This window comes from Camelus ferus, chromosome 11, assembly GCF_009834535.1.
Source record: "Camelus ferus isolate YT-003-E chromosome 11, BCGSAC_Cfer_1.0, whole genome shotgun sequence".
Lineage (NCBI taxonomy): Eukaryota > Metazoa > Chordata > Mammalia > Artiodactyla > Camelidae > Camelus > Camelus ferus.
Window position 1 is genome coordinate 7,652,879 of NC_045706.1, and position 23,993 is coordinate 7,676,871.

General features: G+C 46.1%; 1 protein-coding gene across 2 annotated transcripts in view; it reads left to right on the top strand.

Moving 5' to 3' along the window:
- CPXM2 (carboxypeptidase X, M14 family member 2) overlaps nucleotides 1–21,274 on the top strand; it is a 121,008-nt gene extending 99,734 nt beyond the window's left edge. The window contains exons 10-13 of one of the 2 annotated variants that reach the window (XM_032490707.1): nucleotides 4,575–4,872; nucleotides 10,033–10,172; nucleotides 12,043–12,142; nucleotides 16,937–21,274. In XM_032490707.1, the coding sequence (XP_032346598.1) occupies nucleotides 4,575–4,872; nucleotides 10,033–10,172; nucleotides 12,043–12,142; nucleotides 16,937–17,190 (792 nt within the window). In that variant the 3' untranslated portion in view covers nucleotides 17,191–21,274. The remainder of the gene's footprint in view (nucleotides 1–4,574; nucleotides 4,873–10,032; nucleotides 10,173–12,042; nucleotides 12,143–16,936) is intronic. The other variant, XM_032490708.1, reaches the window with a different exon arrangement.
- The last annotated feature ends 2,719 nt before the right edge of the window (nucleotides 21,275–23,993 follow it).

Here is a 23,993-nt window from a genome sequence, read left to right on the forward strand (position 1 = left end):
CAAGAGGTCTGTCTTGACTGCTGTATAAGTGAGGGTCGGGTTTAGCTACAACAACAGAAAAAAGCACAAAATAGCAGTGGCTTCACGAGATAGAAGTTTCTTTCTTTTCTCTCATCAAAGGACCTTGGAGGCAGATCGTTCCGAGCCAGCTAAATAGAAGCCTCCCGATCATCAGGAACCCAGACATCACCTGTCTTTCTGCCTCCACATGTTAGCATGTGGACTTTCACCCTCAAGGTCAAAGTCCAAGATGGCAGATCCATCTTGATGCTCCAGCTATCATGTGTTTGAAGGAAGAGATGAGAAAAGGTTAAAAAAAAAAGTCCTCCTCTCTGATAAGTCAGTTAACTTCAAGAGGCATTCCTAGAATTCCTACATAAGGCTTCTGTTTAAATCTTATTGGCCAGAATTTAGTGAAAACATGGCATCAACCTACCACACGGAAGGCTGGGAAATGCTATATTTTAGGCAAGCACATTGCAAGCTCAAAATAACAACAACAACAATAATAATTGGCTTCTCTTCTTGGGGAATCAAGGGAGAAAGGATGACTGGATAGAAGGCAGTTCTCCTGCTCTGTCTCAGAGCTCCAGCTCACGGCACACGTGGGTACCCCTTCCTGGAGGAAGGCCATCATGGTTACCTCATTTAGTGTTGCACAGGATGGTGTTATCCAGGCTCTCAAGAAGCAGCCAGTCAAATAATGGGGTGGACAGTGGCAATACTGTGTGGCTGAGTTAGGGTGCTTGAGTTAGGATGCCTAAGGGCAGTTGATGGGGGTGTAAAGGATTCAGGGCCTCTGGGTATTCTGAATCCTTTCTCACATTGCTAATTCCATCCTACAGAATCCCCCCCCCCCTTTTTTTTTCAAGTTAACATACTAATGACATTTGGCAAAGCTGAGGATTCAAGTGATGTTATAATTTGGGAATCCTTGGACCAAAATTGGATACGGTTGCCAACTTCCTAAGCTCTTTTTGAGGCTCTAAGAGAGAAGTAATTATTTCAGCCCAGTGAGAGAAAGTCCCTGGCTTTCAGTCTTTGCTTTAAGACTAGAATTTAGTTTTTTGAGCTTGTTCTTTAGAAACACAGGGAGAATAACACAAACCTGCCATCTCCTCTACCTTTCTCAGTTGCGGACAGGTTAGATAGACAAGGAATCAGCAAAGATAAAGATTTGAGTCACAATTAAGAGCCTTAACCTAGAGATCTAGAAGAATTCTACAACCAACAAGTAGAGAATATGTATTCTTCTGAATAATCTCTGGAGCATTTTCAAAAATTGATGATGCTCTGACCTGTAAAGGAAATCTCAACGCAGTTCAGGAAACAGGAGTCAGGCAGACTGGGGTTGTTTCACCACCATACAGTTAAACTAGCCGACAGTAATAGCATCAAGGTAAGATCAAGGCAAGATGAAAACATCGCCAGGTATTTAGAAAATTTAAAAAACAACTTCTAAGTAGTGAGCCAAAGAAAAGTTCATACTGGCAACTAAAAAATTATTAGAAATAGTGATAATGAGAACATTAAATATCAAAATTTGTGGAGAACAGCAAAAAAAAAAAAAAAACCCAAAAAACCCAGTGCTTTCAGGAATGTATGCCTTTGAACGACTATGCTCCAACAGAAGAAAGGCTGAACGTTAACTACAGAAGCTATCAAAAGAACAATGGAAGAACCCCTTAAAATGTAGAAAGATTGTTATTAAAAAGAGCAGAAGTCAATGAAGTGGTTAAAAAAAAAGAAAAGAAATAATTTGCAGAAAGAAGCATTTGATAAAATTTAACAACCATTTACAAGGATTCTTCAGGGTGAGGAAAGCTATTTTAAATGGCATTAATTATAAAATGAAAGATTAATAAATTCAACTGCATCAAAACAAGAAAGCCTGTTCATCAAAAGATTTTAAAAACTATCATGAGAGAAGCTGGAAACTGAGAGAAGTTATTTGAAAATTGTATAATTGGAAAAGAAATAGAATTTTTAAAATATAAAAAATAACAAATGAGAAAAATAACAGGAGAAAAATGGGTAAAAGATACAAAGAGGCAATTCATGGAGGAGGAAACATATGGTTAATAGACAAGAAAATATGTTGAGCGTTACTAGTACTAAGGAAATGCTGATAAGAGAACATTTTATACACAATGATTGGCAAAATTAACAGTAACCGAGCATTGGAGAGGATGTGGGACAGCGAATCTTATATATCGTGGGTGAGAGCATAAATTAGCATAGTGACTTTGAAAATAATTTATCTCATAAAGTGGAATATGTATATATCTATGACTGCAATTACACTTCTGGTGTTTTATGCAAGATAAATTTCAGCACATGTGTACCAGAAGATAGGACAAGTTAAAAAAAAAAGTTCATTATAGCAAAGACTCGAAAATTTCCTATGTGCCCATCATCAGAAGAACAGATTCATTAAATGAGATCTTCATATTTAAGTGAAAAAGACTGAATTATATAGCTTTATGCAACAACACGGATAAGTCTTACAAATTAAGAGGAAAAGATTATAGAAGACAATAATCAGTATGGGTACTCCTCCTTTTCTTAGATCAAAAGAAAGTAAAACCAAATAACATGTTTCTAGGCATACACATACAGATTTAAACAAAAGAGAATCAGAATCGTACCTGATTATATGTTTAGGTTATAGTTGTTACCTCTGTGTGAGAAGCAGGATGGGATAGAGGGCATCACACATTATGCAGAAATTGTCAATAAAAGCTGGTTCTTGGGATGGATGGTGGGTTCACAGGCGCTTGTTAGGCCAACATATATGAAAGAAGAGGGCCAAGTGTGGACCAATAATGATACTGTGTCATGAGCTACATTCTATGATCAGTCTAATCCAGGGCTCCTGATGTGTTTAGAAACAAACACAAAACCAAGCCTAATGAATCCATCAAGTCACCTTCATTCTTTAATGAATTTTTTTATATTGCACAGTTAAACCATTTCCAATGTTTATTTCTATTCCGTTATTATTTTTTTTCTACTGGAAATATTATCTTCAAAGCGATCAGTGACTTAGAATAAATATTTGATTCATTCATCAGTATTTGACTGTATCAAGCTTTCCAATTTTGGCTCCTAACATTGTCAGTTCCTCTTCTTTCTCTCTCTTTCCTTCGTTCTTTCCTTCCTTCCTTCCTTTCTTTCTTCCTTCCTCCTTCCTCCTTCCTCCCTCCCTTCCTTCCTTCCTCTCTTTGTCTTTCTCTTTCTCCCCCCATCTCTCTCTTTCTACCCTCTCCTCTCTTTCTTCCTCTCCCTCTCCCTCCCTCTCTTCCTTTCTTTTTCTCTCTTAACTTTTTATCATTAAAAAGTCAGGCATACAAAATTAGCAAGAAAGCTGTAAAGGACCCTCCCCTCCACCGTGTGCCCATCGCAACTTCAGCACTTATCAGCCATGTTTCGTCTGTATCCTCAGCCACTTTCTCTTCCTCCCCAAGGTTATTGAAGCAAGATCAGACTTGAAAAGATCAGACTCCCTTTTAAAGCCATAAATTATTACCATTATCATATCAAAATAAATTATTTCTTAATATTGTAAGATATCCAGTCAGTGTTCGCACTTATCCTTTAACCATTCTTCATCTCTCTCTCTTTTACAGTTTATTTTAATTGGGATCCAACTAAAGCCCATTCGTTTTGATGGGTTTATAAGTCTTTCAAGTCTCCTTTAAACTGTACGTTTCTCCTGTATCCCTTTCTCCCTTTTTTCTTACAATTCTGTTGTTGTTGCTTATCTTGTAACAACTAGGTTGTAAGCAACTAGGTTGCCTTCTAGCATTTTCCACCGTCTGGGTTCTGCTAACTGTGTTCTTGTGACGTCATGTATCGTATTCTTTCATGTTCCCTGTAAGCTGGCAGTGGGATTCAGACCACTGGGCTGGATAGAACCGGGAGGGGCTGGTAAATTCTAGCCACTGGGCCATGTCCCGCCCAGTTTCTGTAGACGGTGTTTCACTGGAACAGAGCCGTGTTCATTCAGCTGCATGTTGTGCATGGTTCCGCCCTACTGCAATGGCAGAGCTGAGCAGTTGCTACAGACGGCGTGGCTCTCATAGCCTGAAATATTCCCCATCTGGCCCTTCATAGAAAAAATTTGCTGACCCCTGGTCTAGCAGCTTGGTCAAATTCAGGGTTGATTTGTTTTTTTTTAAAGATGTGTGTGTTCTTTCATCAGGAGATACATCATGTTTGGTTATATCTCTTTCTGTGCTCTTTGTAACCACTGGTGAGCATTCATTCATCCACCTGATCCTTGAATTCAGTGGAATGGCAAAATGTTGATACTCTAATTCTGCCATTCCTGCTTTGTGCATTAGCTGCGATATTCCTACAAAAAGAAACTTCTCTGAATTTCTCTTTTTTAACCCATTATTTCTACAATGTCCAGTTTTCCCAGGACAGATTTTGAAACTCTAAATTTTGCCAAGATTATTCCTTAAAATGATTGCTTTTTCAACGATGTCCCTATTTGGAAAGTCAGGGAGAGAAAGCAGTTTCCTTCTTACTTTATTTCTCAAGTTTGTTTAAATTTGGAATGTTGACAGGTGGCGGTGGAGACCCGGGCCGTCATAGCCTGGATGGAAAAACTCCCCTTTGTGCTGGGCGGCAACCTGCAGGGGGGCGAGCTGGTGGTGGCCTACCCCTACGACATGGTGCGGTCGCTGTGGAAGACGCAGGAGCGCAGCCCCACGCCCGACGACCACGTGTTCCGCTGGCTGGCCTACTCATACGCCTCCACCCACCGCCTCATGACAGACGCCAGGAGGAGGGTGTGCCACACGGAAGACTTCCAGAAAGAGGATGGGACTGTCAACGGGGCTTCCTGGCACACTGTGGCCGGAAGTAAGTCTTGCATGGCCCTGCTGTCCTCGTGGGGCCAAATGACAATGGACTGCTGGGAAGGGGGGACCCTGGGGACCACCTCCTCCCCAGCGTCCTTTTATCATTGTTAGCAGCATAATAGCTACCATAGTTAACCATGCACAAGGTGCCAGCACTCTGCATAGACTCCTCTTAAATCCTTACCGTAGCCTTTGAGCGGGGTGTGGCTTAGTCCCCGTTTTATAAATGAGAGAACAGGGGCTTGGAGACTGGAAAGGATTCGTCCAAGTTCCCACGGGAAGAGCTGGGGTCTGTGTGACCCTGCGGTCTGTTCTTAACCACTGAGCTATCTGGATGTTACAGGGTCACAGATGGTAAAGGTAGATTTACGGGAAATATTGGACCAAAAAGCAAACCCGGCAAAGAGGCAGAGGGCACCCTGGTGCTGGCGCTGGAGCAAGGGCTTTTAGCTGTCAGCCCTGGGAGGGGGCAGGGCTTTGATCCCACACTCAAGTGTGAAGTGACTCGGAGCAACAGGTGTGTCTGGAGGCCCAGCACATGGAGAAGACTGTCACAAATCTCCTGTTCACTGGAGGCCTCCCAGTCATACCAGAGCAACCAGCTGAAGTCCCATTGTTGTGATGCAGGGAGTATGTGGTACTGTTCCCAGCATCCACTTAACACAGAGAGGCTTCCAGCAGAGAATTTGGGATTTCCTTCGCATCAGCCAGAGGACCCTGTGGTCCAAGTTCCAGGACAAGCCCTTTATTTCCTATGTCAGGACTGCTCCTGACCTAGGGCCCCAAAATGAGGAGAATTGAGGATGTCACATTCCCTAAGGTCACTCTGCATTGGGATGGCAAGATCCCAAACATAATGTTCATTGCTTGTTTTCTTGACTTTGTGAAGATTGGTCAAACCACTGATGTATTTGAAAAATATCCCATATCAAATAGACCTGGGTTCAAATTCTAGCTCACCACTTAATTGCTGTGTGACTCTGGGCAAGTTACTTTGCCTCTCTGAACCCCTATAGTTTCCATTTGTAAAATGGGCTTGATGATTATGATGATGATGATGATGATAATGATTCATCTGGGACTGTTGTAAGGATTGTGTAGATGATGGAGGTGTGTGTTCTATGTCTAGCTTATCAGAAACACTCAGTTATGATCAGTTCCCACCCTCTACCCTCCCCTCTCTTCCAGGAGCACACTCACCATGAAACCTCTTTTATGAGCATATCCTTATTCTCTGTTTTACTGTACTAATTAACTTTATTTTACTTTGCTAGAGATTCTAGTCTTCACATACTTTTAAGGTATATTCCTGCCCTTGGGAAAGAAACATTAAAAAGCTGTAGACATATCGGTTCCTGTGGCCATTTTAAAACATGTACAGAAAGCTTGCCACTTTTTTTCTTGGTTATATACCAAGCAGAGGTGTTATATTTATCTCCATCATGGTTTTGCTCTGTACAAAATAAAAAAGAAAGAAATGCAAATTCCTATCTAGCAAGAAAATGTGCTAAGAGCCAAAAGCACCCATTCTTTTTCAGTTCTAGCCCTAAAACCCCACAATAATCTTGATGCAAAATGTCTGTTTCTTTTTTTTTTTTAACATTTTTTATTGATTTATAATCATTTTACAATGTTGTGTCAAATTCCAGTGTAGAGCACAATTTTTCAGTTATACATGAACATATATATATTCATTGTCACATTTTTTTCTCTGTGAGCTACCATAAGATCTTGTGTATATTTCCCTGTGCTATGCAGTATAATTTTGTTTATCTGTTCTACAATTTTGAAATCCTGTCTATCCCTTCCCACCCCCCACCCCCTTGGCAACCCACAAGTTTGTATTCTATGTCTGTGAGTCTATTTCTGTTTTGTATTTATGCTTTGTTTTTTAGTTTGTTTGTTTTTGTTTTTGTTTTTTAGATTCCACACATGAGCGATCTCATATGGTATTTTTCTTTCTCTTTCTGGCTTACTTCACTTAAAATGACATTCTCCAGGAGCATCCATGTTGCTGCAAATGGCGTTATGTTGTCAGTTTTTATGGCTGAGTAGTATTCCATTGTATAAATATATCACATCTTCTTTATCCAGTCATCCTTTGATGGACATTTAGGCTGTTTCCATGTTTTGGCTATTGTAAATAGTGCTGCTATGAACATTGGGGTGCAGGTGTCATCCTGAAGTAGGGTTCCCACTCCTGTCTGTTTCTTTTTTATGGTTGCTTTGACTAAATTGGGTCTGGATGCTGCTGGATTTGTGAGCAGCGGGTCAGTAGCAATGTCTTGAAAACTTGGGGCCACATAATCACATCAGCAGCATTTGATTTGTTTCTATCAATTATATTTTCCACGATTTCAGGGACTTTCAGGGCCGAGCCATGTGGTGGTGGCTCGAGCCTTTTTAATCATTCTCCCTCCTGGCGCTGTGATGAAGTCTGCAGATTCATTTCTTTGTAGATGAATGACATGCGATTTCTAATTTCCTTCCCTCCTCCTTTGTGCTTGGGACTTGCTCACTCATTAGCAGCGCACTGACAGGCCTGAGTTAATGGGGAGTGTGGGCAGCGAACAGCCAGGCTCAGTCTAGCTCAAAATGCACATCGTTTGTAGTGTATGCGCTTCAACTCCAAAGGGATGCGGGACCTTCTTGGTGTCGGCTGCCATCCCACGTCCTCTCCCCACCAAGGAAGGCAGGTATCGTGATAGCACTGGGCGCACAGAGCTTCAAGGAAGGCGCGGCCCCGAGTTGCATGTTGAAGCTGTGACAAGAGCAGGACTCCAGGTGAAGAGAGAACACAAAGCAAGCCCCACGGTCCCCGCCAGGACCCGAGGCCGGGGAAGAGCTATCTGGGTCACCCCATGGCTCCTGCCCACACGGTTCACTTTTGAAGCCACTTCTCACTAAGGATTCTCAGCTGCACAACATTCACCAAAGGGCTGGAATTCAGCTTTAAAGGCAGCCTGGCCCAAGCTTTCCCACTGCTCTTCTGCTGTCTCATCATTTTGCCGATTCTTCTAGCCCTCCTGGTCTTTGAAGACACAGACATGCTGCGAAATGGCAGGACTGCTCCAGGGATTTTAATATCACATTTATTTATCCAGTAGTAGCAAGGCCTCAAAGATTGGGGTCATGAGAATTGTGCGTGTGCAGAGGAGTCCAGCCCTCCTAGGAGGTCTGGGCTCACAGACCTTTTGTTTTTTTCCACATGTATATAGTTTGATATCCTTTATTATCTACCACTCTTAAAGCAAATGGCGCGTGTCTGTGGTCCTCCCCCGGCTCTCCATCATTCCACACCTCGGGTTCCACTGGATGACTTAACCTGGCATTTTGACCAACCTACTTCAAGCAGACCAGGCCCTGGAAGGGTTTTCCATTAACTTGGCACCATCCCACCCCTTGTATCCCACTGCCGTCACTGGCCTTACTGTATCACAGATGTGATCAAAGGCCCATGGCTGATGACAGGTGAATGGTTCAAGTCTGGAACCTGGTAGACAAAGGGGCCGTGAATTTTGGACCATTTCGTCTGTGGCTTTATCCATTAGGCGGAAGATTGATACAGAATTGCCGTTGACACCCAAAGCTGTGACTTCCGTGCTGAGGAACGCATCACTGAGCACAAAGCGGAGGGGCAGGGGACGGGACGGGTGGGCACCGAGGCTGGCGGACGAGCAGGAGGACCTGCTCTTTCTCCCAGTCAACACAGGGAGACCAGCCCACCTGACTCCCTCTACCCCTGATCTTCAGAGCCCATGGAGGGGATGCTGGAGGCGCCTTCTGCCGGGGGAGTACCTCCTGGCTGTTACACAGAACGTACCAGCAGCGTGTTCTTGCTAATCATCCTGTTCTCCAAAAACAGAAATGTTGGGAAGACAGCCACTGGAACTTTATGCCATCAGACATTCATTTATTCATTCTGCAAATACTGGGTACTGTAGTGAGTTGAAGGGGACCCTCAAAAGTTACATCCACTTCCTAGTCTTCAGAACCTGTGAGTGTGACCTTATTTGGAAAATGGGTCTTTTGTAGCTGTAAGTTAAGTTCTCAAGATGAGGTCATCATGGGTGACCCAGATGGGCCCTAAAATCAGGGACAAATGTTTTTATAAGGGACAGAAGAGAAGACACTGATGCTGAGGAGAAGGTCCTGTGAAGACAGAGACAGAGATGAGAGTGATGTGGCCACAAGCCAAGAAGGCCAGGGGCCACCAGAAGCCGGAAGAGACAAGAAAGGCTCCTCCCCTGGAGGTTTTGGAGGGAGCGTGGCCTTACCCACACCTGAATTTTGGACTTCTGGCCTCTGGAACTAGGAGGGGATAATTTTCTGTTATTTTAAACCACCCAGTGTGTGGTCACTGGTAACAGCAGCCCTAAGAAACTGACACAGGGACCAACTCCTGCTGTGGTCGTGTCAGGATGCTGGAGGCTGTCTGCTTCTGAGCCGAGCGATGAGCGGATCTGCCCTTCAGTCCCCCGAGCAGTAATGAGACAGGTGTGGGCGTTACACACACGTGGGTTCAGATGCTGACTCTTTCCAGACGCGTGATTCTGGATACATTCCTTCAGCATTCTCTGCCTCAATTCTCGTATTTGTAAAACCTCTCTGCTGTGTTTGTGATGAAGAGTGAGTGACCTGGGATGCAGAGAGCTAAGGATGGCTTCCGGCTTATGGAAGGCACTCAGTAAGCGGTGATATGGGTAGCAATTTTTATGAATTAGAATAGAAAACTATACAGTTTTTATTCTACAGTTGCAGAGCTATTGCTGAGAGCAGCTTAACTACTGAGCTCAATTTAATTAAACACAAAACATCGATACTATTAATGATGCCTTTATTCTAAAAATAGGATTAAAACTGAGTTTAATAAAATAAAAATAATTTTATCTGAAAAAACACTTATTTCCACCCTCCTTTTGTCAAAGAATTTCTCATACATAGGCTTCCCCCTAAACCATTCCACCTGCATTTTCTCTCTCTCAGCCCTGGTTCCATCCCCCAACGGCTACTCTAATTGATTTTTTTTGTCTAAAGGAGATACTTGAGACCTCCTTGTTCCAATGAATTCTTCTGAATCACATTCTTGAATGTTCTTGCTATCTCCCAGGGCCACTTTGAGCACCGTTTCGGTTAAAACATTCTCCGGTTGGCTTGGCAGGTCTCAACGATTTCAGCTACCTTCACACAAACTGCTTCGAGCTGTCCATCTACGTGGGCTGTGATAAATACCCGCACGAGAGCCAGCTGCCCGAGGAGTGGGAGAATAACCGGGAGTCCTTAATCGTGTTCATGGAGCAGGTACGATGCAGGCACGGCTGTGATGGGGGCTGGCTAAGGAATGAAGTTAGTGCTTCAGACTGCGGCTGTCATCCTGGCCCGGCATCTCCAGTGCTGGAAGGAACCGTGAGCTCTTAGGTCAATGTCAGTTGCTCCCAGTGCTTCATGATGAGTGAGACTCCTTCCAGGGTGCTAGGGTGCTGCTCTGTGAGGAGGGGTGATACGTGTCCAGCCACCATGCCCAGGCCCCTTGTATTAGTCTGCTAGGGCTGCATAACACACAGGCTGGGGGACTTAAACAATGGAAATTATAGTTCTGGAGGCTGGAAGTCCAAAATTAAAGTGTCAGTAGGTTGGTTTCATTCTGAGGCCTCGCTCCTTGGCTTGCAGACGCCCACCTTCTCTCTGTGTCCTCAGTTGGTCTGTGTGCATACAGTTCTGGTGTCCCTGTGTCCAAGTTTCCTCTTATAAGGACACCAGTCAGATTGTAAGGCCCACTCTCATGGCTCATTTTAACTTCATCAGCCCTTTAAAGATGCTATGTCCAAATACAGTCACATTCTAAGGTACTGGGGGTAAGGACTTCAACATTTGAATTTAGTGGGGGACACAGTTCAGTCCATAAAAACCCTGAGGCTGAAGAGTCACCACTGCAGGTGGCAGGTGGTCACCTGGGACCAGTTCTAAGAGGTGCCCACTAACGTTCTGCTTGTAGCCGCCGAGGAAGCCCTGCTGTGTTCACTAGGAACCTCACGCGCCCTCCTTTCCTCCTGTTCTCAAGGACACACCTGTCTTGTAACATTGAGTAAACTGGTTCTATTTTGGTGCTAAAACTAACCAAATAACATCCATGCCCTGCTAAGGAATAGACTCACAGAAACCAGAGAAATAAACAAAAATGAATGTTGAACTTCCTGTGATTCTACTGTGACTCCCATCCGTTAGGAAGCATGATGCTGAGGCTGTACCTGGAGGCTGCCCCTTCTTCCCCAGGTTTTTGCAGATGAGTCAGAAGAAGCGTTCAGCCAGTGGCTTGGGCTGCCAGTCTCCCGGTACCTGCACCTCCATCCGGGTGGCAGACATCGGCCCTGGGATTTGGCATCCAAGTCTGATCCGTGAGGGTCCCGGGGGAGGAGTCAGTGCAGCCCACCACGCACTTCCCTGGCACAGAAGGGTGTGACCCTGCTTCTCCCTCTTGGGAAGCCGTGAGCACACTTTCCATCCCCACTCTGGAATTTTGTGCAGGAAGTCTCTTTCTTTGTCTCATATTTGCAGAGAGAGAATGCCCTAGTCATTCTAAAGTGACAATCCCACTTAACCAAAGAGCCTCCAATGGATAAAATGCCCAGGCAGAGTAATATGTGTAAAGAGTGTCACTGGAATCGATGGTCTGTCACCTTGGATCTTTTGATGGGGAGCAGGCACGAGGTTCCGCACTGGTGGGTGTCGTGTGACACAGCTCATCAGAGGACGGGGCCTCCAGACTGAGCTGTACTTTGCAGAAATGTCTCTGCTCTTTGACTCTTCAGTCGTTAAGCCCAGGTATTGTGTCTATATAGTACTGGAAAGTCAAAATAAATGTGCCTATAAAAATTAAATTCCATTTTTACTGAACGTGGTTTTTATGAACCATCTTGGATCCTAATACTTTCTAAACCTCTGGAATGTTTTAACTCCAGTAGAAGACTTTCCAGTAGATGGGCCCAAAAGGAATACAGAAATTTACGCACCAAATCCACTAAGAGGCAGGGAGCTTTCAAGCCAGACGTAGCTTCATGGGGGTTCTCGGTGGCACTGGGCTGGTGTTAGGTTTATAGTCCTGTTCACGGTGTGGTTGGTCAAGCCAGTCAGTTGGTGAGCTCACCTGTTTCTCCCCATGTCTGCTGAACAGGTTCACCGCGGCATCAAAGGCTTGGTGAGAGATTTGCACGGCAAAGGAATTCCAAATGCCGTTATCTCGGTAGAAGGCATTAACCATGACATCCGAACAGGTAACTGTGAATGTGTGTGCACTGTTTCTCGGTAGGAAATGCCATTTTCTCGAAGTGTTTTACTCGGGGGGAAACTACAAGCTGAGGCCTGGAAACGTCTGACTTGGACCTGACTTGTGTCTTTCCTCTGACTCTCCACGGAGACCCTGGAAACAGCAAGGGTTTCAGCCTGTGCTTTCCGGCTACCCTCTGGCCCTTATTTGGATGAAAACCAGAAGCTCATAGAGGCTGGAGGACCCATTGAAGGTTTAGGATCCGAGTGGGGCTGGGGTCCGGGAGTCTGAACAGCTGTGTGCGGTTTCCCTGCTCACTCCAGGGCTGCCATGCTGGCTGGGAAGCAGCCCGCAGACACTCTGAGCACCTGCACCACGGCTGCCATATTCTCTGCCGATTAGAAAGTGATGTGAAAACAAGCCCAGGATTTCCCTTGTGCCCCTGGAATGGCACTTGGTGTGCTTGGGGGAAAGGAAGAAATGCTGACCTTGGCTTTCGTGGATGATGTTTGCAGCACGATGCAGTGACAGATGCACGAGGAAGAGAACTGGTTGGGTGCTGAAATCTGATTATCAGCAAGAGTTCTGGTGGAGACGGTGTGCCTGCAGGCATGTTTAAACCTACACGTGGGGGCTTTCTTGCACGGAGGACGGGTAGGCTTTGGGGAGCTCTGTGTCAGGGGCGGGTACTCGGCTTTGCTATCAGCTGCGACGAGCCCTGCATCAGTTTCCAATGGATGTCACAAACTGAGTGGCTTAAAGAAACAGAAGCTTATTCTCTCCCAGTTAGAAGGCCGGAAGTCCGAAATCAAGGTGTCAGCCAGGCAGTGCTCCCCCTGGAGCCCCTGGAGAGGATCCCTACTTGGCTCTTCCGGCTCCTGGTGGCTTCTGACATTCCTGAGCTTCCTTGGCTGAATCACTTAGTCTCTGCCTCTGTCTTCTCGTGGCTCCTCCTGTGTCTCCTCCTCTCCTGTCTCTGATGAGGATACACGTCGTTGGATTTAAGACCCACCTGCATAATCCAGGAAAATCTCATCCTCAAGATCCTTAATTACATCTGCAGAAGCCCTTTTTCCAAATAAGGTCAATTCATAGGTTCTGGGTAGTAGGATGTAGACCATTTCAGGGGGTTGGGGAGCGGGGCCTCATTTAACCCAGGGCAGGTCCCCGCCAGGTGCGGAGAACAGACTCATGAGCAAGAGGAAGGAAAAAGGAAATCGTGATTGCCATAAGTAAGACCTCTTCAGCCCGCAGACACCCTCGAACTTGACACTGACTTGATCAGACCTGTACCTATTGATTTAAGAGCCTACTACGCTGTGCTGGGGCGGCCAACTGCCCTGGTCATTACACGGTGTTTCCAGAAGTGCACAGTGAGAGGCTGAGCTGGGATTTCAGCCAAGGGCTCGACACTCTCAATGCAGTGCCCTCCCCTTGTCCCATGCTGTTCCCCCTGAAAGAGAGAAGGGGCCTTTTCTCTGCAAGCTGTTCACATGCATGAAGACATTGTCCTCCCCAAATGATCCCTCGTGACCTGCGAGGAAGCAGAGACTCTGGGACATTAGGACAGGGGGAGCCTGGGATGCAGACCTGGCCCAGGTGTTCTTCAGGGCCGGGCTGCCTGCCCGAGTGCCTGGCAGAGAAGGCCAGTTACTGTGTAAACGAGGGAAATGCATCTGAAATGCCGCACGACGGTAGACGGCGTTGTGATGCCATGAATCGCCTTCTTTTAAGGTAGTTGCCTGCTTCCTCACTCAGCCATACTTCCTGAACATCCATCTCTGCCACTTGTCCTCAGGGTCTTACAGCCACTGACCACGAGGCTTCACACCAGGTAGCGTGGCATTGGGGACATAGTAACACCTCGGAGGCACACACTGATTTGTCCGTTCATTCACTTGTTCATTCCTTAATTCAGCAAATGCAGATTGCAAAACTTGTCATGGGCCCGACACGCGAGGTGCAGGTGATCATTATGAAGGAAACGGGCCGCTTGAGCTGGTTCTGCACGGGATGTGTATTCTAAACATTATGAATGAGCTCCTGTGAAAGAGTGACTTGTAAAAGAGCCTGAAACATTCCTTGGACTGTTAGTGCCTTGTATGTCATGTGAGAAAATGAACGGAGTTGGGGGAAAAAGGCCCCCAGGGCCCCACAAGCCTGCCGAGCGCGGCTTTGCCTAATGAGCTCGGAATTTCAAGCCCCTGAAATCAAGGAGACGGTTTTGATGAGCTAATGGGAAATGCAGCTCCCTCTGCCTTTATTCCCCCGTAAATAATCTCCCAGCGCGCTCTCATCACAGAGGAGTCCCCAGCTTCACACGTGGCTCTTTATCTTGTTGGCTTCAGCGGCCTTCAGTGCTCGACGTAAGCTCTGAATTTGCCTTGATTTCCGTCTGAGGCTTATGTGATCTGACAAGTTTTATTCCAGGAGGGATTTTGTGTAAAATAAACAGGGGTATTCAGTGGAATTCCACAGGGAGAGACACTAGCAAGGATGCTTTCTAAATGCACATAAATATGTTGGCCAGACACCTGGCTGAGATCACATGACTATCCTTTGTCTGGGGGACACTCACCTGACCTGCTAATGAATGGACATTCTTTAGGGTCTGGGTTGTCCCTTTGCCCACCAGTGCCGGGTGGTGCCAGCTCCATGGACCACTCCCCCTTGGACACACACCTGACAGGTGCACAGCAAAGGAGGGATGATTGGGGAAGAGCCGGGAGGAACCTTCTGCTGTGATGAGGAGAAAAAGAATTACAAAGCTTTCTTATCAACGGAAACTTGCATCAGTGGTGCTGAAAAACATTTCTTAATTATGGATTTCTTTCACTCCTCTGGCTCCCTAAACACCTCCCTGGGCGAGACCCCAGGCGGCGCCTTCCCTGGGGGGTTTCAAACTGCCCTCAATGTGCCCTTGGGGTGAGTGCTTACACCGAGGTCTCAGCTCCAGGGGCGTCCAGCAGATGGACAGCCTTTGGCAGGTGGCCTTAACTAACCCTCTGCAGTGTTTGTGGGGAAACGTTCAACTTCTTATGCTGATAACGCATCGGGACTGATACTTGCATGTTTGTCTGTCTTCATCCCGCTCAGTCTAACGGGCATTAATGGAGGACGTGCTATTGAAACACGCAGTGAACTGGAGGCCTTGAGGAGCCTAAGGGCCGGCCCGGGACGAGGAGGCCGCTCACACCCAGGCCGCCAGCCTGGAGTGTGAAGGGGCATCTCCTGCAGGTCTGCCCCCGAGTTGGGAGCCCGGAGAGGGGTCTCAGGGGGTGCCTGCCCCCGGAGGCCTAGGCCGTCTGATTGCAAATCAAAGACTGCTGGACGTGGCTCTCGGCTTCTGAAAAGCCACCAAGTGGCACTTTATTTAGCTGAGAAGCTTGCTTTTCCCCTGAAGGAAGACACACGGGGCACTGCTGAGAAATACAGGGAGCCACTGCCTGTGCTGTGTTCCTGGGGCTCCTGCATTGAGGCCTGCTGACCAGGTCGCAGACTGTGTGACCGTGTGGCACACAGCCACCTACGTGTTTCGTTGTTCATGACACCTTGTGCTCTCATGAGCTCACTGCATTGCCTGGGGCGTCTCAGACGAATAAAGATTGGGACGTGAATTTACACATGGTGCGTCAGAGTGTTATATACGAGTACGTGGGAGATACATGTTCTCTCTCTCTCTCTCACGCACACACACAGTTCGCTTCCATCCCTTCAAAGCCTTCAGGACTCGTTTAGATAAGCCCACCTTGCCCCGGCCTACGTAGCACCTCATCAAATCCAGCCTTTCAGGACTGATCGTGATGAGAGAAAACACACCTGGCACTGGAAGACCAGCTAATTAACCGGCCATGTGACCTTGTGCAGGACGTCACCCTTCCCTGAGCATCCGATTCCTCACGTAGAAAAGGGGACCGTGGTGCAGCCCACGTCAGAGCTCAGCTTGGAGGGTTCAGTGGATCCGTGCCTGCCTCCCCTGTCCGTGTGCTACGTCCTTGGTGGGGGTCAATCTCTCCTTTTCTTCCTTACAGCCTCTATAATGTCAGGGGTCCAAGTGCTCTCAGCAGGTGTAAGCCCCCTGGGAAGGAACGGCCTTGGCTTAGAGCCCCGCCTTATGCAACAAGGACCTAACCTTGAGCTAAGGATGGACACGGGTCCCACGAGGGGCCTGCTGGGTGACTGACCAGTGGTGTAACTGGGGGGGGTTGTGGGGGGCTCTGCTGGCAGCATCTACTTGCAGCTGCTCCTGCAGTTCCATTTCTTCATGGAAGACCATAGAGAGGTGTGGTCACCAGGGCCTCCTCTCAGGTCATTTTGGCCCTCATCTTATGTTGTCTTTTCCTTCTCTTTTTCAGAAGGGAAGAGCCCCTCCCCTAAATTACAATTCTATATTTATAGCCAAGCTAAGGGAAGCCGGGAAGCCAGGCACAGATGGCTTTTCAAGATGGCATTCTTTGGAGAGGGCATAGCTTTTAGGAGTTCAAGTTCTTAATGAATGGTGTGTATTGTCACGGAGAAAGGAATGTTAGTGATCATTTCTCCATCTCTGCTCATGTGTATTAACACTGCGGGGAGCCTACACCCCAATCCCCTTCCTGTTAAAACCATTAAGGTGGCTTCCAAAAAGGAAAACATCTTGGCTTCCAAAATGCACTAAGAATTTGCATCTGCAGGGGCTTAAATTCCACACTGCCTGCCTACGAGTCTCTCTCTGGCCAGGAGGCTGGTCTTGGAATAACAGGGCTGGTGGTATCTGTGTTAGAAAAGAGCTGCTCTGAATTCCCCTGCTTTCTTTTCACAGCCAATGATGGGGATTACTGGCGCCTCCTGAACCCTGGAGAGTATGTGGTCACAGCCAAGGCAGAAGGTTTCACTTCATCCACCAAGAACTGCATGGTCGGCTATGACATGGGGGCCACGAGGTGCGACTTCACACTCAGCAAAACCAACATGGCCAGGATCAGAGAGATCATGGAGAAGTTCCGGAAGCAGCCCATCAGCCTGCCAGCCAGGCGGCTGAAGCTGCGGGGGCGGAAGAGACGACAGCACTGGTGACTTCCCAACTCTTGAGTCATGTCCTGGACCCCTGCAAATTAAACCACCCTGGTTGTAGCTCCGTAGAGGACTACAACAACTCCTTGTTGTTTTCTCTGTAATTCAAGAAGGCCTGGGGGAATGTGTGCATTGCAAGGCTGGTCCTGAGGGGAGGCTTAGGATATTTTCTTTGTTCCCATTTATCCAAATAACTTGGACACAGCAGCAGAGGAGGGCTGGTGAGGGTGAGAGAATTCAGCAAGTCAGCTTGGGAGTCGAGAGAGAGAGGAGCTTACCAGTTGAGGCGTCCTGGCTGCACAAGGGAAACTGATGCTTCTCCTGTTTGCGTGACAGCAAGAGTTGCCTATTCATTTGCAATTTGCACGGCTACAATGGCAGCAGCATTCCCAGGGCTCTGCTGTCCCACATGTGACCATTTGAGATGCCCATGGGCATTCTAAGAGAATCTACCCTCTCTGGCCCCGGGACATTCCAAGCTGCTGCAAATAAATCCTGCAGTCTGTTGACAATAGAGACATTACCAAGTGAGCATTAGTCAGCCTCTCGAATCAGCTTAGTTTCCCTTTCAACAAAGGATCATGCTCATAAAAGGAGAGAAAGGCTGAAATAATTCAAGAGTGAGAGTGGGCAGCAAGCGGGCACTGGGGCTTGTGGCATGCATGCTGGGTCCACGGAGAACCCCCCAAACTCCCTGCTGCTACAGTAGCTCTAGGGGTTCCCTGGACGGGGAGAGCAGGAGATGCAAGCCTTCTTAAGGAACCAGATCAGTTAACCTGGCTCTCCTCTTTGACCTGAGAGGACTTGAAAAGAGCTGGAAGGAGGCTGGAACAATACATTCCTCCTTTCCTGGAAACGAGCACCCCTAAGCTGGCCTGACATCACTCTGGGAGTTATTTTTGGTGTGTGGGATGCCAGACCCTCTAGATTCGGCTCCATTTGATGAAAAGCTCTTAGAATTATCTGTGAGCATCAGTGTGGGAGGGGTTATTGCATCGCCGAGCAAGAAAACAATGTGTCTCACTTTTTATTCGTGTTGCTGCCTCACTGACCTGGGAAGACTAGAAAAATAAAGAAAGCAAATAGTAAGAGCCTTGTAGTGTGTGGTTTTCCTGGGTAGACTCGCAGCCACCCCAACGCCACGCCCATCGCATCTCTCTGCCATCAGTCACCCTAGAGAAGGCACCTGCTTGGGGAGGAGCATCCTGCCTCCCCGTCAGGCTCCGCAGTGGTGCTGACAGCTGCTCGTTCCTGGCCTCCTTCTCCGGAAAGGCGTGTGCTGGGGTGATATCGTCCTGACACCTGGGACCCGCCAGTAACTCCTGCGGATGCCAGTGAGCATCTTCCCAGGAAAGAGCCTCGTGCCACTTTTTGGCACTCTACGCTAGAGATCGGCAAACTTTTCTTATAAAGGGTCAGATAAGAGATATTTTAGGCTTTTCAGGCTATAAAGTCTCTGTCGTAAGTACTCAGCTCTGCTGTTGTAGCCCCAAAGCAGACATTACACATGAATGAATGGACGTGGCTGTGTGCCAGTAAAACTTTATTTGTAAAAACACGTGGCAGCTGGATTTGCCGCCCCCCCCCCCAGGCCGGGGCATCGTTAGCTGACCCCTGCTTTATACCTGTGCTATCCAACAGAACTTTCTGCAGTGAGGAATGTTTCTTCAGGGTAAAAGCAGCCCAGAACCTCTGTTTCCAGCAGAGAAGCCTCCATCTGTTTATCCGTATACTCCCACTCAAGGCGCCAGTGGCCACTGCAGCATTACTCTTTTTGATGCCACCTGTGTTTTCTGTTAAAAGACAATTCGGAAGATGCTTAAATCAGGATCCTTTGGTGAGCACAGCTCAGCTTCTATGACTTTAATGGGAAACCCCAAGATTGATTCAGTCTTTGTATAACAAAGGCATTAAGAACAGCTTTAAAACTACGTGTGTTTGTAACGTATAAATCATGATGTGGTATGAATGATGTTGTGTCTATGTGGTATTGTGGGTAGGTGGCTGGGCCAGGGAAGTATCCCAGGTTTGCAGACTCAGAATTGGCACTGGTGGTCACCACCCCGCCAGGAGAAGCTCAAATTTCCATGCCACTTCATGTTGGTGTCCCCATACCCAGTGCAGGAGACGCAGTGGTTGGGGTCGCTGCCACCCACAAAGCTGCATCCAACAGGACTGGCCAGAAAGCTGCCAGAGACAGGCTCCCCACGGCCTGATTCTGTGGCTGAGCTCTGGGTACCAGACAACCTCTTTTGAGGCCATGGTCTTCCTCTGTCAGTCTATCTCCTGCTGCATAAACACAGCTCCAAGTTCCCAGCCAAGGCACAGGGAGTCCAGGCAAAATTAGAAAAAAAGAAATCAGAGCTGCAGCCCATGGGAAAGTCTTCCAGTGCCTTCTGGTATGTACAGAGGGGAGTGACAGGTCTTTAGAGTTGAGGGGCACCTCAAGGTCAATGAGTCCAAGAACGGAAACCAGGTTTCTGTTTGCAGGCCAATTCTGATTTATTGGTAGTGGTTGCTTGGAGCTCTGTGTTAAGAAGGATTCTGAGGCAGAGTCCTGGGTCAATGGGAAATGATGTCACAATTGATTAGCTATGTCTGCTGTGCATATGGGAAGGGGTGACAGCAGTGATGCGTCAAGCTTCCATCCTTGAGCTAGTCCAATCCCCTGGGTTTAGAGATTGAAAAACTGACGCCCAGGGAGGTGCACTAAGTATCCAAAGTTGTTCAGTTCACGGTAGAGGCAGGACTCTCAGGGCAATGCTCTTTTTCCTCTGCCCTCTTGGAACACTGTCAAAAGTTCCTGGAGCAGCCCTGCAGTCTTGCCCTGACTCTGTTGGGAGCAGATCCTTCCCCCAGGCACTGATGGAAGTATTGGGAGCCAAGGGTGCATTTCAGAAATTGGAGGAAAAAAGATGGGGGGAATCTCTTTGTAAGGAACTTAGTAAGAAACTTAAGATAGAATGTGTCACAAAGCCCCAAAGAAGCTGTTGGGCTTGATTCTGGATGCTTTTTTGCCATCAAAGCTCTTTGTCCTCTTCAGATAACCTAACAGCTGGGTGCTGCCCAGGCAGGGGATTCTTTGGGTCAAGAAGAAGAGGGAAACCTTTCAACCCCATGGAGAAATTTCCCCTGGCACCCCCAGGCCTGTGGAGGAAGGAAAGAGCCCACTGGTCTCTGCATCTCCTGGAGGGGGTGTGGCGCAGTGGGATGGAGAGGGAAGAGATGGAGCTTTGGGGAGAGGGACTTAAGTTTGATCCCACTACTCTTACTGTCTGAGTGATGCTGAACAAGGTGCCTCATCGCTCTGAGATTTCCCATTTCTAAAACGGGTTTAGTCATTCCTGCCTCTTAGAGTTGTTGTGGAGATTCGATCAATGTTAATATATTTAAAATGCTTAGAATCTAGCATCAAAAAGATCTAGAAACAAAAGTGGACTATGTTTAGAGAAAAGTGCAACCACTTTAGAAAACAGTCTGGTAGTTTCTCAAAATGTTAAACCTGGAGTTACCATATGATCCAGCAGCTCTTCTCCTGGGTAAACACTCAAGAGAAATGAAAACACGTCAGCGCGAAACTTGTGTGGGAATGTTCGCAGCAGCATTATTCAGAGCAGCCAAAAGGTGGAGACCATCCAAAGGGTCCATCAACTGCTAAATGAGTAAATGAAATGTGATCTATCCATACAATGGAATATTATTCAGCCATAAAAAGGAATGAAATCCTGATACATGCTACAGCCTGGATGAACTTGGAAAACATAATGCTAAGTGAAAAAACTTGGTCACAAAAGACCACATATTGTAGGCATCCTGTTTGTATGAACTGTCTGGAATAGGCAAATCCACAGAACAGTGGGTGATCCGCAGCAACAGAAAGTGTATGAGTTGTTGCTGGGGGGCTGGGGAGATGGGGTGGAGGTGATGGCTAAGGGGTATGGAGTTTCATCTGGTGGGTAATGAAAATGTTCTAAAATTGACTGGGGTGATGGCTGAACATCTCTGATAAAATATTGCACTATACACTTGCAATGAGTGAATTGCATGGTGTAGATTATACCTCAATAAAGCGTTAAAAAAAAACATAGTCACACGGGGTTAAAAAAGCATCATTTTCAAATATGACATTCCAGATGAGACCTTGGTTGCTTTAGCAATTTTTCCAATTATATCCTAGTGAAAAGGTGCCCAGGTTCCTACTGAATGTATGCAAATAACTATATAGCCATTCAAAGCAGGGAGACTCAGTCAGAGTTCCTGAATTCAACTATTAAAAACCAAGGCAAATAAAATTCGCTTTTTAAAGTTTATCCTTCATTAGCTCCTTCATGTTCTGGAATAAGCTGACACGTAAGGACAGATATCAGAGGTCTGTGAGGGCAGGACTAATTTAATAATAATACTAGATGTTATTAGCGCGCGATGCCTTCATTGTTCTCTTCAAATGTTTCCATAAATAAGCATTTAAAAAATCCTCAGTTCCAATTTCCAATTCAGAAAACATCAGTAGTTATAGCTCTAAAATCAAAAGCTTTTGGGGGTCCTCTGTTACTTTTATGAGGATAAAGTTACCTGGAGACAAAAAAAAAAAATTGAGAAATGTTGCTTTAGGGCAGAACTGCTGTTTTCCTTGAAAAAAGAAGAGCTTGCTCATAACTATATTTTCCTATCACTGTTGCTTCTAATATAGACCCAACCAATTATATCAATTATGATTTTTAAGCAAAGTAAATAACTTCTCTTTCATCCAGCAAACCGCAGGATGGATAATTGAGAACTGTGTCACACCCCAGCATTTTAGCAAACAGTGGGGCTCATAAGTTAACCTAGCAACTTTCTCTAACCATTCATACCCTTAAAGAATCTCTAAAAGTAGCAGAGAGGTACACGTTCGTGAATATGGCCCAATGAATATAAAAATACGAAGCAGAGGTCTATAGGTTTCAAAACTATGCTTAGTTATCGATGTTTCAGCATTCATCTTCCTTAGAAATGGTCTAGGCACACAGTGATTATCCATTAGTCAATGCAATTTAAAATCAGTCCAAGGGTTTAAATTACTTAAAGAGCCAAGAAATTATTTACAAGCTGACGCTACAAAACACAATTGTTGTTGACATACAGTTTGTCAGAATAATGACTCAATTTAGTTGAACACAAATTCACATTTTTCATAGCCTTAAACATTAACTAGGGACAATGTTAGCTTATTTGACAAGTAAATGGGAATCAGTCTAAGAAAAAAAATACCTTGTAGAATAAAATGTAGCTCCTATTGTATATAGTGTTAATCAATCAGAGAAGACATAGCTGTTTTTATCAAATCAAAATTATTGGACTAGTCTCATTTGCCAAAGATTCATCTTAATTATATGGATTCCTAAAATGCTTCTAAGTTAGCTTCAGCCAACATATTTAAAGCATTATGAGTTTAAGGTCCTTATTTCCTAGTAACTACAGGAAATAATTTCTTTAAAAAAATTTTTTTTGAATGGAGGTACTGGTGATTGAACCCAGGACCTCGTGCATGCTAACCACACACTGTACCACTGAGCTATACCCTCCCCCCACCAGGAAATAATTTCTGTAAGTGTTTATCTCTATAAACCAATCAGATCCTTACTCCTTAAATTTCAGAGACTTTGTAATTTAGTTTATTAATACCTGCAGAGATAGGAAAACATGAAATACACAATGAAAGATAAAGTTCTTTCTGAACTACAGACACACAGACATTGGTCTCCATAGATGGCTTTTGCCCTCAATGCTGCCATCTGAGCCCCGGTTCACAGAAGTTCACAGGACCAAATATCAAACTATTCTTCTCTTTCCTGGTAGGCAGACAATTCCTACTCGATCTGAGTTCAGAATATACAAATGGACAAACAAAAGATTGCTCATAGATGAGCTCTTACTTCCAACAGCCAGCAATGGTCTTTCTAGGTAGAGGGCTGCTCTCAAGCTTTGGGGCTCACTTTGCTTGTTCTTGCAGAGCCACAATACCTGGGGCACATGCTCCCCTGGAGCATCCCCTCCCCACTGAGTGATGGGTGTGCGTGCGAAGCACTCTTCAACTCCCTGAACCCTGAGCAGGACATTTCTGAGTTGATGATACACTCTCCCCGGAAGTCCTAGTGGGACTTGGCTTACATCACACCCTTGCTTAGACTCCTTCATTCCCGATCCAAGGTCTCTGCACTTTTGCTGGTTTTCCTGGACCCACTTCCCAATAAATCCCTTCCACACCAGTCCTCATCTCTGAAACTGCTTCTGGAGAGCTCAACCTAAGGGTCTACCTGATATTCCCTTCATGTTTCAGCAACCGAACCCTGGGTACATTCAAGGGTTATTTTCAAGGTTTAATAATAGGGACAAGGAAGAGGCTATATTTTTAAGTTGTCCACGTTTATAAACTTTGGACAACAGGATGTAAATGAGAATTCCAGGAAATGAGATTAAAAGGAGGGCTTACCTTTTTGTTCTTTCCCCTTCCTTCTTCTGTCAGCCTGGAACAGAGACATGAAGGCTGGCACTCCAGCAGCCATCTTCGACACTGACCTTGAAGATGGAAACCAAGCGCTGAGGATGGCCAAGCCTAGAGCCTGTAGATACCAAAATGCTGCCATATCAGTCCCCAGCTATCCTTCTCTGGATATTTCCAACCCACCTCATTTCAGCCTCAGTTATTGGGGGTTTAGTTTATACGCAGCAGATCATTCTCCTAACTGATGCAAGGCTCAAATTCAGGTCTCTGGGATGCAAAAGTTAGCATCTCCAACCCATCAGCAATACTGAACTCGGGAACA